Here is a 14,203-nt window from a genome sequence, read left to right on the forward strand (position 1 = left end):
GGTTGTATTTATCCAAACCAAGCAGATTTGGTTTCTTCTCCCTGAACTGCACTGTATTGCAATTTCATAGCAGCTGTCATTGCAGGCATGTAATGTAACCGAGGCTGAGGTTGTGTGGCTGGTCAATGGAACAATGTAAATACCAAGCTCAGCATCTGTCAGGACACAGGTTTCACGGAAATCTATGAAGCCTTTGTCTATGTGTATGTGTATGTTTGTGCTTTTGAGCTCTATCTCTCTGTTCTCAATTACATTGCTCGACTTTGTGTCAACAGCAGGAGTTTTTGACCCACTGCATTTTGTCAGAGGGAGCTCAGACTGTGCACTTACTGGCCACTGGGGGCGCCACCACCATGGATACATCGGCACCTTTAATCTCTGGACTGTTTAATATTGCTGGAGGGTAAAGACACAGTTAACCCTCTTGGATGTGAAATGGATTTTCTGACAGCCAGACAGTCATTATTCTAGGCGTTGTACAAGGGAACCCATCGCAACACACTGTGAAGTAATTGCCAGAGAAATCGAAGATTTTACTGGGCAGTCCCTCTATGCCTGTTCCAATGTCGTTTTGTAAAATAATTAATCAGGAGGAAAGCGTGTATTGTTGAAAACAAGCCTTTATCACCCTCCCCCCACCCCCTTCCCCCACCCCAGGCCACATCTCTGCCTGACAGCTTCCACTTGGCTGACCCGACATCACTTGCCCCTGCTCTGCACCTGACCCTCACCCCAGAGAGTCCCAGCCCTTCCCTTTCCCCTGAGCACACCCCCAACCCATCGCATCGCTCATGAACTGTCTCCTCCCCACCCCCACCCCCACCCCAGTGGAGCTGCTGGCACTGGTTATGTGCTCCTCATTTTCCCTCCTTCTCCACCCTGCCCCTCCCCCCCCCCCTTACAGGCATGACACCTCACCCTCCACTAGCCCCATTCTGCACCAGGTAGAACTGACCCCATTTCATCACCTACCCCACAAAGCCTGTTCCTCCTCTCTTCCCTCCCAATCTCCACACTTGATTCCCCCTTCCCACAATAACCACTCTTGCATCCTGGTACCGTATCCACGTGACACCCAGGCACTACCCACCTGGTGCCCTATCCCTTATCTATCTGGAATTCCAACACCTGGCCCATTATCCTCTACCTAGCTTGTGCTACACTTACTTAGCACCCTACACACAGGCACCACATATACCCAGCACCATGCACACCTGGCACCACACTTACCCAGCACCCTGCACACCAGGCACCACACTTACCCAGCACCCTGCCCACCTGGTACCACACTCACCCAGCACCCTGCACACCAGGCACCACACTTACCCAGCACCCTGCCCACCTGGTACCACACTCACCCAGCACCCTGCACACCAGGCACCACACTCAGCTAGCACCCTACACACCTGGCACCAAACTTACCTTGCACCCTACACACTTGATATGCCACCCCTTTCCCATTGAGCACCCTTCCTCCCAGTGCCCTCATGTCACACTGGCGTTGTGTACTTAATATTTGACAGCAGCTGTCGGAGTGGCTTGCCTGCTATCCTGGACCTTTAAGTGTCAGAATGCAGCAGCTCCATGCTGCAAAAGAGGTGGAAATTGTTTATCTTCCTCTGGCAGTTATTCATTACAAAAGAATGGTCAGAATGGAAGTATGGCTCTGCATTTCTGACCGACGCTGAGCAGAATTTCCTGTCAGAAATGCAAAGCTCACTCCTTTCACAAAGAACTAAGAGGATGGAGTGATATTGCCAATCCCTGGAAAATCCAGCCCAGTATATTCCAGTCAGGTCCATGACCCTTACTAAATACAGATAACCTGGCTTGAGTGTACTTAATGATCGAGGGAAGGATTTTCCTGGTCGCGAGGCAGTTGACTGGGTCTGAAGGCCCCCTAGATGGGAAGGCAGTTTACATAAACCATGACCTTCTGAGGGTCAATTCATTGGAGCAACCAAGTATCCCCCATCACATGGGGCAGCTGCCAGTCTTATGGATGCAGGTATCTGGGAGGCTCCTGATTGGTGAGGGAGGTGTTAGGGGCTCTGCGTGGGCAGAGGAACCTTCCCTTGGGAGGTGCCAGCCTACTTGGCCCCTCCAATCTTCCATTTAAAAGTTCCTCTTCCAGGGGCACCTCCATTTTGAGACAAGACCCTGCCTTAGCAGCAACCGCCTCTCCCCATGATTAATTCATAGTTGGACCCAATCAAAGAAAAGACCGCCTTCAGGAAAGTTGCTCTGCTCACCCGTCTGTTGGCCAGTGTGACCACTGCTGAAAATGTGTTGCTGGTTAAAGCACAGCAGGTTAGGCAGCATCCAAAGAACAGGAAATTCGACGTTTCAGGCCAGAGCCCTTAATCAGGAAAACAGTGTGACCACTGGACCATCATCTCTGTCTGCACCGGGGCTAACGAAGCCCTCGATAATGACCTGCCTCAAGCCTTTTGCTGGCTGTTTGGCTATGGGGTGCATCATATGTGAGGGCAGTCCTGCCATTTTCCATTACTAAAGGGGCTGGAAGAAAATTATTCTGGTGAATTTCTTTTCCTCCTAACTATTCTTGTGGAGTTGATAAGTTTTCGTATTCCTTACATTATTGAGATCTGACAGCAAGGCACCAAGTACAAGACCACCTGGTTGTGCACAGCTCACTGCCTTAGGAGATTACCCATTCACCAAGTGGGTCCCAACAAAGTAGATCCATCCTGGACTAACGTGTCCCATTGCCTTGGTCTGATTGGTTGGCTTTGCCATAGTAATACTTTGAGTTTCACCCAGAGCTGTAAATCTGGTTGCATCATCATTAAAAGCCCCTTTAACCTGGTTTAAATACCTAGGTGTTTTCCTATAAAGGATAGACAATAGGATCTAACCTCGAATTACTTCAAAGAATCTGATTTGAAGCATTTCAGTATAAAACTGGTTGGATTAGTCCTCATCCGTGTTTTCTCCGGTCCTCCCAACTCCATTATCTCTTCCCCCTCTCTCCGCAACTCCCAGTACCAGAAGAGGGCACGGTTGGTTTCTACACACACTGCATGATTGCTTGTTGCGTCTCGCCATGTCTGACAGGTATCTCCCAGAGGTCATGGCGGATGGATTAGCCAATCAGATTAACAATCCAGAGGTTGAGGTTGACATCACCAAACCTGATATGACCATTCGCCAGCAGATCATGCAGCTGCGGATAATGACCAATCGACTGCGGAATGCCTACAATGGCAATGATGTGGATTTCCAGGACACGAGTGAGTATTTACGCTGTTCTGGTGTCATTGCTTTTTGTTCTTAGTGGATGTGCTCAATGGTTTAAGAGACCTCCCAAAGAGAGGTTCCAACCAATTCGTCAATCCTTAGGATCAGGTCTTATGTTTTAACTTGCTTGATGTTTTCCTGTCAATAACCTACTTGCTCCTTCCTCCACAATCTTATATTAGTTTTACTGGGGACAGCTCTCTTGCCTTTTTCTTGCCTTGTCCATTGTTTAGCGATAATACCATAAGGCCATTACAAATTTGGCATATTAAAGGTCCTATATAAAAGCAAGTTGGCTTCACTGTTGGTCCCAATTATTGCATTAAACTTGAATCTATTGGCTGATCAATCCCATTGTGTAATTGTCCCGATAAGCTGGTGCTCAGCTACCACCTTGAACTGCTAAAGTCCATTTTCTTCTAACTGTAAATGCACCGTTGCTGGGAAATCATGTCTGACTTTAAAATTGAATTAAATTGGATGCATTCTCGGCAGTGTTCCATGCTCAGTGATCCAGCTTTATTTGAAGGGTAAAGCAGGCATTGACTCGCTATGTGTAATGGGAAAGGATACTTCAAATTTAAAGCACTACTAGATTTGCCCTTTCTCACATCCTGCATCCATAGTAACCTTCCTCCTCTTGTTTTAAGCATGAGCTTAGTACATCTCTGTCTGTGGTGCTCGGGTCTGAATATTATTTGAAGACCATGACCACAGTGTCCCTATCTCTTGCTCACATCCTCCATGACCTTTCACAACTCCACTTCCCCACCCAGACTGTCGCCTGTAAACTTTGGATCTTGACAGATTACATGCTGGTCAAAGTCGCTCGTGTTGTTGCCTGTTTCTGTTCCCCTCACTGTGTGCTATCTGAGATCATGGAACCCCTACAGTGTGAAAACAGACCATTTGGCCCAACAAGTCCACACTGACCCTCCAAATAGTATCCCACCCATATCCATTCCCCTACCCTATTACTTTACATTTCCCCTGATTGACACACCTAACCTACACATCCCGGAACACAATGGGCAATTAGCTTGACATTGTGTGCTCTTGAACTTACTGACCTGGCCACTCTCTCCCTAAATGACCCAAGATAGGCTCCACTCTGACCAAATAAAGAAAGATTTGGGTCATATTTCCAGGCATTTCCATTCACCACACATTCATTTGAAAGCTGTTTCAATTCTGTCTTCAAGTACCATCTCCAATCTCTCACTCTGCAGTTCTGCTGGCTTCACCTAAATGCTAGGAGTCTCATGATTGCTTGCTGAAAATGTGGAGCTTCCCAATTACCAATTGCATCCTGGGATGCTGCCCTCTCCCATGAGTTCTCAAAACTGGCTCAGTGGTTAGCACTGCTGCCTCATAGCACCAGGGACCCGAGTTCGATTCCACCCTCGGGTGACTGTCTGTGTAGAGTTTGCACTTTCTCCCCGTGTCTGTATGGGTCCCCTCTGGGTGCTTTGGTTTCCTCCCACAATCTGAAGGTGTGTAGGTCAGGTGAATTGGCCAATCGAAATGGCCTTACAGTGTCCAGGGTTGTGAAGACTAGATGGATAGGCAGGGTTGCAGGAATAGGACAGGGAGTGGACGCGTGCCATGCTCTTCAGAGTGTTGATGGGCTGAATGGCCTGCTTCTACACAGTAGGGATTCTGTGAAACTCCAATCCCACAATGACCACAGACACTGAATACTAAGAAGATACACCCTCATTGAGTGGTCTAATCTACACTTCTGGTCTCTAGAATTAGGACCCCATGTTTCCCAAGGCAACCCAATTCCTGGAGTTGCACGCATGGAATATAACTGGATCTGGAGTTGAGTGGGTCCCTGACCTAGGCCTGTGAGTGAGCTGAGTTCCAAAGTTGGGTGTATATCTTTGGCCTGATGGGGCGATGATAACCGACTCTTCCTAATTAACGCCTTTGCACTTCCCACAGGTGATGACAGCAGCGGGTCTGGGAGTGGTGATGCCTGCTTGGAAGATGGATGCAGCAGGAGACGGTTCTTCAATGCTGCGACCCGGTCACCTGTTGTCTACGCCGTCCCAGAACAGAGCGGCAAATCCAACCCGGGAAATGGAGGCAATGTCCTGCAATGCTCAGCTGCCTCCTTCCACCTGCTGGCCTTGGCCCTTGCCCTGCCTTTTTTCTGTCGGTAGAATTCTTCATGGGGCATGAGAGAGAGAGAGAGAGAGAGAGACTGAGGCAAAACCTTTGCCAACAACAAAAAAGGACAAGCGTTTTGTTTAACTTTGCATCAAAAATAAAAGAATCTTATTTGTAAATTCTGGCGGTGCTGGAGGTGGATATACTTGGGATCTTTGAACTCTTTGGGGAGAGTGCTGTTGGAGGAGGCCCCCTTTACTTTTCAAGCTGAATGCTTTCGCCCCCTAGCTTTGGGACATGGGATTGTTTTGGTCACTTGTTCTCAACGCAGCACAAACACAGGCTCCCACTTGAGACCAGGAGGTTTCCCCATATGGGAAAAGAAAACTAACCATTTTTTTAAATCCTAAGGTTGAGATAGTTTTCCTTTTCTTGAAAGTAAAACATTGCCAGTGAGGTATTATCTGGTACATTATGAGCTATGCTACATTCTCAGAATGGCACCCCAGTGGATATCAGGTTGGACGTTATCCCTGTATTTCCAGGTGGATCACCTAATCACGGAATACCAGGATTGATTTCCCTGCGTTTTGATTTTATTTACCCCCAATAACAAGGCTATCCAGTTCATCTTAACCTAGAGCATAAGAAGCTACGGTATAATCATTTGTGAAATGTCCTTGTTTTCGGAGACGAAGTGGGGGGGGGGGTGGGGGCCGTCTCTGTTTTCATATTAAGCCTTTTAAAGCGAAATGGTGGTTGATATTTCTCAAAGGATTGGAGAGTGACTGATGCTACTTGTTAATACTGCACTGTCAAATGGTAGAGAATGGGATTAATAAGGAGGGTGGGAGGGTGGGGGAGTGGTTGTAGGTAGCAGATGAGAGCGGTACATTGCCTTCTCCAGGGGTTTAAACATTTAACAAAAGAGTTGAGTGGTTGAGACAATTTTCCCATTAATTGTGTCAGGTATGCCTCCTCACTAGTGCACACAGGAATCTGCTGTTGTCTCCTGCAAGAAAGTAAATTGTGTGTGATTTGGTTGTAATGCAAGTATTATCAGAAAGATGGAATAGGCAGAGGAAGGTTTGGCAAAAGGAAAGATGTTTATTGGTGTTGGCACAATGCAGCGAGCCTACTTCGAGCGAGCCTAGAGACAACCAATAAAAATTTAATGATGTGTGCATAAGACGCTGATGGGTAAAACGTTTCTTTACGTTCTGGTTCCTGAATTTTCAACTTACTGGAAGAACGAAATGGATGGGGTTGGTGGTAGTGGTGGTGGGGCTCGTGAAAGACAAAATGGGCCTTCAATCAGACCCTTGCTGTGTATGTGGTCCATTATGTGGTAGAGCTGTATAGTAGCATTGTTGTGTTTTTAAAAAAATGGCTCCATTCCATTCTGAAAGATAACTGTCAGTTGAGGTACTCTGAGGTAGGGTTGCTGGGGAATGTTGGGCAATACCTTTGACCTGCACGAATATGACTAAGAAAAAATCATTGAGTTGCCGTGGTTTTGCTTTTAGGAAAATAAAGTAATAAAAATAACAGAATTGCACACAGAACCAGCATGCTAACATTGGGATTTATTTCAATTTTTAGGCTTCTGCTTAATTTAACGTTTCATTTCAAGCTTGTATACATCCCCTTCTCCCTACTGAGAGAAATTGCAGTCTTGTGTAAGCTATGTAGTCAGTCAATTCCTCCAGTAATGATTTGATGTGTTGGTGGTGACCCAGGATGACCCCTGACTCCTCTCTTACCCAATGGTGACCCAGGATAACCACTCAACTGCCACCCATGAGTAACCTTAGATAACCCTTCACCCCTTCACCCTGCAGTGACCCTGGCTAAATTCTCAGCCCTAATTGAACAGTCTGCCTCATTTATGGAGGTTGTCTTTTGGTGCCTGAATACCGTTTGTCCATTAAACAAAACTCTACTTGGCATTTTTTATAAAATAATTTATAGTTGTCTAGGCCATAGATCTCACTTGGTAACTAATGTTGAAGGCTTTCCCTGTTCAACATTTTCAAATTTCATGTTTTTTTTGCAATTATTCTTCCTGAAGTGTTGACACAGCAGAAAGAACTTGAATGAGTAGAAAATGGATTAAAGGTATAAACAAAAAAATACATTGGAAATTTAGAACAGCTGTCCCAGAATCTGACAGATTTATAAAGAATTCCTACTTTCGAACTGCATTCAAGTCATTCAAATGTCCTCAGAGTATTTCATTTATTAAGTGCTGTTTTGTTGGGTTTGTTACTTCACACAGTCAAGGATTAAATGTCTGTCCCCTTTTTAGACGCTATATCTGAATTCTTGCTTCATTTCAGGTCCTGTATTTCATGCATATTGCTCATATTCCAGCTGCTGGTTGCTATTCTTTCAGAAGAACACTTACTTTGATTTTTCTTTTGCATTGTCTTAAAGTTGTATATTGAAATAAGATATAATTGGGGCCAGGCTGGGGTTTAAGTTTAAGGACCTTTCAGTGCTGGAGGGGCTGGAGGGTGTACATGTTAATCAATCCCCGCCTTTGTTTCCCAGCCCCGACCTCCCCATACCAAGTTCCCAATTTATTTTTTCTGTAATTCTCACTATTACTGTTGCCTGTGACAAAGCTTCTGTTACACGATCTTGTTGTCGGGGTGAGTCTTCATGTGCTTTGGAATAATATCGCCCATGTAGTACCCTATGTTTGTTCGTCTCTCCTCTGTCTCATGCTCCTTCCCTCTTTCTGCTTCTCTCTTCTTTTTATACCCTTTTACACTTTCCCTGGTTTCCCCTCACACCCTTTCTCTCGGAATCATACCTGGTGTATTTTCTCCCTCCATTTCTCTGTCTGTCTGTCTGTCTGTCTCTCTCGCATGCATACATGTTTCTTTTCTCAGTAGGGAGATAACTTTTACAGTGGGGCAAGAGCTGTGGCTCATGTGTGATTTTCAGTACCTTTATAAGTGAATGGTTTAGGATTTTTTTATATTACCACAGGTGTAAATTTTTTGTAAAATCTATTAAGTTAAAAGAAAGCGATGTCAGCAGCGAGGAGTATAATGGTTTGGGGAAGTAATTTTTTTTCTTAACCTTGTGGTCCACCAAATCGCTGTATGGAGTGACCTACACCCAGTTGAAAGGGCTGACAGAAGGGCATCCTTCCTCATGCCTGTTGAGAATTGTCCAGTATGGAGTTTTTATAGTCAAGGCTGGTTTCATAGGGCTGCCGCAGTAGATGAGGAGGGGAACTCCTCTCTCTCCTACTTATCTTGGCAAACAGGTAACCTTTTTTGAGTTTGGAGGAGGTGGTATTGGCAATAGTTTTACACGCGCACCATAACAAGCATGTATGCTGATTGGTAATGAAACATAAAAGGACGATCTCTATCCTTTTCCTCATCCCTCCAACCTTCAAATTGCTTTGAGTATACCGTTTTGTTTTTTATTTGTACTAATATCAGCTCAGGGTTCACGCAGTTCTGATACTAAACATTGCAGAGACCGGCCTACGCATTCTTTATGATATTTGACACTTTACATAACTGTCAGCCATTTTTGAGTAATCATTTGGGATGGGGGTGGGATCTGGGCATCTTATACCATCGTCCACACACATGTTGTGACTGGTCTTTACAAAACAAAAGGCAGTGTCTGACTTACTGAGGCCTTTCAACTGTATTTTATTTCTTGTTTTTGTAACAGTCTCTGGCGATAGGTGGAGGGTTTGGGGATTTTTCTTGTTGCCATGCCAGAGTGGAGGGGTAAAGATAGTGGCCACATCATAGGGATTTGGTTTGATCTCCCTACCAGCTAACTGATCAGGTTTGGCCTGCCCGCTGATGGGATACCCTCGCAGTTTGTTTGTTTTGTTGATCTTTGGGTTAAACATGAAGTAAGGAGGGAAGAGATTGCTGGAGGAAAATGTCCGCCATAGCCAATGCTTCCTTAACTTTCCAGGGCTTTTCTTCACAGTAAATGGACTGATGGACAATAACTGTGGCCCAGTCATTGTCACACTGGCTGCTCCCAGGGCCTACACATCTAAGGGACCACATTGCACCCCACAGGTTGCATTTTTTTTTTACTCCCAATTTCTGGCCTGGTTGGAAACTATTTTCCTCATAATTATTCCAACTTGTTTCCTTCAATTAAGGACCAAAATGTTGGATATACTTTATTTTTAAAGGTTGGGGAGAGTGTAGAGTTATCATAAGTTGTCATCTTTAATGACTGTATTCGAGAGTGTAATGCCACCATGCTAACAATAGCCTCAGGCCTGGATAACACGAATCCTTCCACTAGCTGTGGTCATATAAATCCAGTGGATTGTTTTACTCACTTCAATATGTAGATAAAAGCTTTTCCCTGTCAAGTTGAGACACCTCACAAGTCATTCTGTGCCTTTTTTTTAAACTCAAAGGAATGTATTAAATGTCAATATGGTAGTCTTCTTTTCATTTTACTGTTCATTGTTGGATTGAGCTATCAATAACCTCCAAGAATAAGATGCTTTGGAAATCAGTGTTGTTAAGTCTTTCTTTATTGTGTTATTTTGTTGCTTTAAAAAAATAACAAAAGTACACATTCATCTGTTTACTACACTTTTGATTTCAAAGCTTTTCAGAAAATAAAAAGAACATTTTGAGTCTGTCTCAGCTCTTGCCTCAGTTAAAATTAACTGTTTCACAATAGCAGGCTATTCAAGGTGCATTGTACTCATTACTGTAATATGGGAAAGGCAGAAATCCAGTTGTACACACCAAGACCAAACAATGATCACCTTCATAAAGGCCAGACTCTCTCTTTTGAGGGACACATATTACTCTGGGGTTGGGTTGTGCATTTGTAGAGCACATTTCAGAAATGGAGGCTATCCCAAAGTGTCTCACGGCCAAATGAGTACTTTCCTCTTTTTGAAGTGCTGAGGAGGACAAATAGTCAAGACATGTTGGCACTGTCCAAATTGCCCACTTCCTGTTGTCTCAGCAACTGGGTTTTGAGTGGGTAGGTAGGCCCATGGCTGCTTCCTTGATCCACACCCAGTTAGTTCCACAAGTGACCAATTAACAGTCACTTCAGAGTCTCAACTCAGCATTAGCCCAATTCCCTTCCTTCCTGACAAGGGGCTACCTTCTAGCACAACCTCTGGTAGCCCATTCCAGACACTCACCACCCTCAGTGTGGAAAGTGATGCCCCTCTGGACCCTTTTGTATCTCTCACCTTAAACCTGTACCTTCTAGTTTATCTAGCAAAACTCTACCCAGACGATGGAGTTAGTCATCTTCACTTCAAAGAATGAACAGCAGCAACCATTGCTGGAAGATCGGCTGTTGATAGCAGCCTCCATTGATACCTGATGGCACTAGTTTACCCAGTTAATGAAGCTAGAATGCAATCCTTACATATCATGACAGCTAATGAAGCAAGCAGTCAAAGTACATATCTAGTGGTTTAAGATGAATATTTACAACAAGCTAGAGTTTCACAGCACTGTGACCCAATTACTTGGTCATCCTGATACCCTGTGAATGTGGATAATCCTATGTGATGCTCCTCATGTTGACTTGGAGGTGGTCAAACCCCACTCTGCTGGTGTCTCTCACCAGCCTTAAGGATCGTGACAGCCAGCCTTGATGTGCAGGGGTTGAGGTCTCTTCTGTGACTGCATTGTCTGCAACTCCACAGTGGGCTGGCGATGAAGGCTTCAAAAGGTGAACAGGATCCTCATCCAAAGAGTATCCATGGCATTGACTTGTCAGGCTGGGTAATGTGAGCCTACTGCTGGAGATGTTTTCTCCTCTAGCCATGATTGTGCGAATAACCCCAGCGACCTGCCCTTTCAGTACATCCATTACAAAGAGTTCTTAACCAATTGGGTCATGGGCTGAGGAGAGGCAGATGGAGTTTAATTTGGATAAATGTGAGGTATTCCATTTTGGTAATACAAACAAGGGCCGGACTTATACAAATAATGGTAAGGCCCTGGGTAGGGTTGTAAAACAGAAAGATCTAGGACTTCAGGTCAAAAGTTCTTTGAAATTTGCGTCACAGGCAGATGATACTGAAGAAAGCTTTTAGCACAATTACCTTCATTGCACAGACCATTGAGTGTAGGAGTTGGGACATTATTGTTGAGGTTGTACAAGACCTTGGTGAAGCCTCTTCTGGAGTACAGTGTGCCATTCAGTCACCCTGCTACGGGAAGGATGTTATTATGCTGGAGAGGATTCAGAAAAGATTTACCAGGATGTTGCAGAGACTGGAAGGATTGAGTTATAAGGAGAGGCTGGATAAGCTGGGACTTCTTTTACTGGATCATAGAGGCTGAAGGGTGACTTTATAGAATCACGATAGGCATAGATGAGGACAATAGATAAGTTCTTTCCCCAGGGTGGAGGAGTTCAAAATTAGAGGGCAAAGTTTTAAGGTGAGAGGAGAAAGAAAGGACCATTGTTCATATGTAGAATGAACTGCCAGAGGAAGTGGTAGATGCAGGTACATTTACAACATTTAAAAGACAAGGACATGAACAGGATAGGTTTGGGAAGATATGGGCCAAACACAGGCAAATGGAACTATAGTAGCGCCTCGACTTACGAACTTAATCCATTCCGGGACCTGGTTCGCGAACCGGAAAGTTCGCAAATTGAATCAATTTTTCCCATTGTTTGGATAGCGTAAGAATGCTTGGACGGCTGTTCACAGCGCACGCGTCAAAGATGAACTGAATGAGATCACGAGGGGCCTGAGAGCTTTTGCGTTCAACAAGCGCGTAGCGAAGCAGAACAATGAAACCACGTGGTCACACACGGGCTTTTTGCGTTCATGCCTTTGTTCGTACCTTGAATTTCGTACGTACATCGAAGCAAAATTTTACGTACAATCCTGTTTGTAAACCGATTTGTATGTGAACGGGGTCGCTCGTATGTCGAGGCGCTGCTGTACTTTAATTTGGGAAACTTGGTCAGAGTGGACTAGTTGGACTGAAGGGTCTGTTTCCATGCTGAGTGACTGTATGACTCAGTGGGCAAAAGTGAGGACTGCAGAAGGTGGAAATCAGAGTAGAGATCAGAGTGGTGCTGGAAAAGCACAGCAACCCTGTATGACTCAGTGCCCATGCCGACAGTGGCCACTGCTGCTGGTGGAGCTGTTGAGGCAGGCCATGCTCTGATCAGCTTGGCAACTCTTGTAGGTAGACTCCCATGGGGGGGTACCATAGAGCTCGCTGCTTGGGCCCCAGCTATTCACAAAATATATATCAATGATTTGGATGAAGGATTTAAGTGTGATATTTCCAAGTTTTCAGGAGACACAAAAACCAGCTGGAAATGTGAATGATGAGTACGTAAAGAGACTTCAGGGTGATGTGGACAAGTTGAGTAAGTGAGAAAGTACGTGGCAGATGACGTATAACATGGATAAATGGTAAATTGTCTGCTTCTTGAAAAAAAACGATTGACCAAGTGTTATTTAAATGGTGATCGATTGGGAAAAGTTGACGTACAAGGGTACTTGGGTGTCCTTACACACCAGTCATTGAAAGTAAGCGTGCAGATACAACAAACAGCTAAGAAGGCAAATGGTGCATTAGTCTTCATTGCAAGAGGCTTTAAGTAAGGAAGCAAGGAAGGATTGCTGCAGCTGTACAGGGTTTTGGTAAGACCACACCTGAAGTATTGTGTGAAGGTTTGTTCCTTTTCCCTCAGAAAAAAATTACTTGTCAGAGAGGGAATGTAGTGAACATTCACCAGACGGAATGCTGTGTTGGCCGGTTTGTCATGTGAGGAGAGATTGGATTGTCCGGGCCTGTGCTCACTAGAGTTTAGAAGAATGAGCGGAGATTTCATTGAAATGTGTGAAATTCTGAGAGGGCTGGACAGATTGGATTCAGGGCAGTCCAGAACAAGGAGCCACGGTCTCTGGATGCGCAGTAGGCCATCTTGAACTACAATGGGAAATGTTTTCACTCAGAGGGTGAACTTTGGAATTCAGTACAGTGGGAGGCTGTGGGAGCAAAGTGATGGGATATATTTAAGAGAGAAATTGGGAGAGTTTTAAAGGCTAAAAGCGTAAAGGAGTATTGGGAGAGAGCGGGAGTACTGTGTCGAGATAGGGGATCAGCCATATCATTATGAATGGCACGGTGAGCTTGATGGACAGCAACCCCAATAGGAGCCATTGAGCTGGTAGTAAATGAAAGAAGGGATGCCACACGGTGTCAACAATACATTTCTGCTCACGTTAGTAAAGTGCTCGGTTGATCTATGTTTGATTATTTGTGTCTGGTAAATGATTTATATTCACTACTTAATTGACTTAGGTGGCATGGTAACTTAGTGGTTAGCACTGCTGCCTCACAGTGCCAGGCACCCTCAGGAGGACTGTCTGTGTGGAGTTTGCACATTTTCCCCATGTCTGTGTGCGTTTCCTCTGGGTGCTCCGGCTTCGTCCCAAAGTCCAAAGATGTTCAGATTAGGTGAACTGGCCATGATAAATTGCCCACAATGTCCAGGGATGTGCAGGCTAAGTGGATTAATGTGGGGTTTCAGGGATGGGGTGGGTCTGAGAGAGATGCTCTTCGAAGGGTCTGTGTAGACTTGCTGGGCAAACTGGCCTGCTTCTGCACTTAAGGATTCTATGATTAAGTTTGGTGTTTACTTAGAGAAACTTAAGCAGACACCATAGAGGCTACTCGAGGTTGATCTAGAAACATGGAGGAACATTTTAAAGCATTGTATAAAACTCAGTCAATAAAGTTTCTGTAACTCGGAAGCTAATGTTCTCTCTGCGTTGCTGTGAGGAAAATTAAATGCATAAAATGTACAA

The 14,203-nt window shown here is 44.9% G+C and overlaps 1 protein-coding gene across 1 annotated transcript in view; it reads left to right on the forward strand.

Moving 5' to 3' along the window:
• The window catches only part of LOC132821952 (glypican-1-like), a 195,692-nt gene extending 185,666 nt beyond the window's left edge, over positions 1 to 10,026 (forward strand). The window contains exons 8-9 of the mRNA XM_060834973.1: positions 3,079 to 3,254; positions 5,209 to 10,026. Of these exons, the coding sequence (XP_060690956.1) occupies positions 3,079 to 3,254; positions 5,209 to 5,429 (397 nt within the window). The 3' untranslated portion in view covers positions 5,430 to 10,026. The remainder of the gene's footprint in view (positions 1 to 3,078; positions 3,255 to 5,208) is intronic.
• The last annotated feature ends 4,177 nt before the right edge of the window (positions 10,027 to 14,203 follow it).

The sequence above is a fragment of the Hemiscyllium ocellatum genome, chromosome 13, assembly GCF_020745735.1.
Source record: "Hemiscyllium ocellatum isolate sHemOce1 chromosome 13, sHemOce1.pat.X.cur, whole genome shotgun sequence".
Taxonomy (NCBI): Eukaryota; Metazoa; Chordata; class Chondrichthyes; order Orectolobiformes; family Hemiscylliidae; genus Hemiscyllium; species Hemiscyllium ocellatum.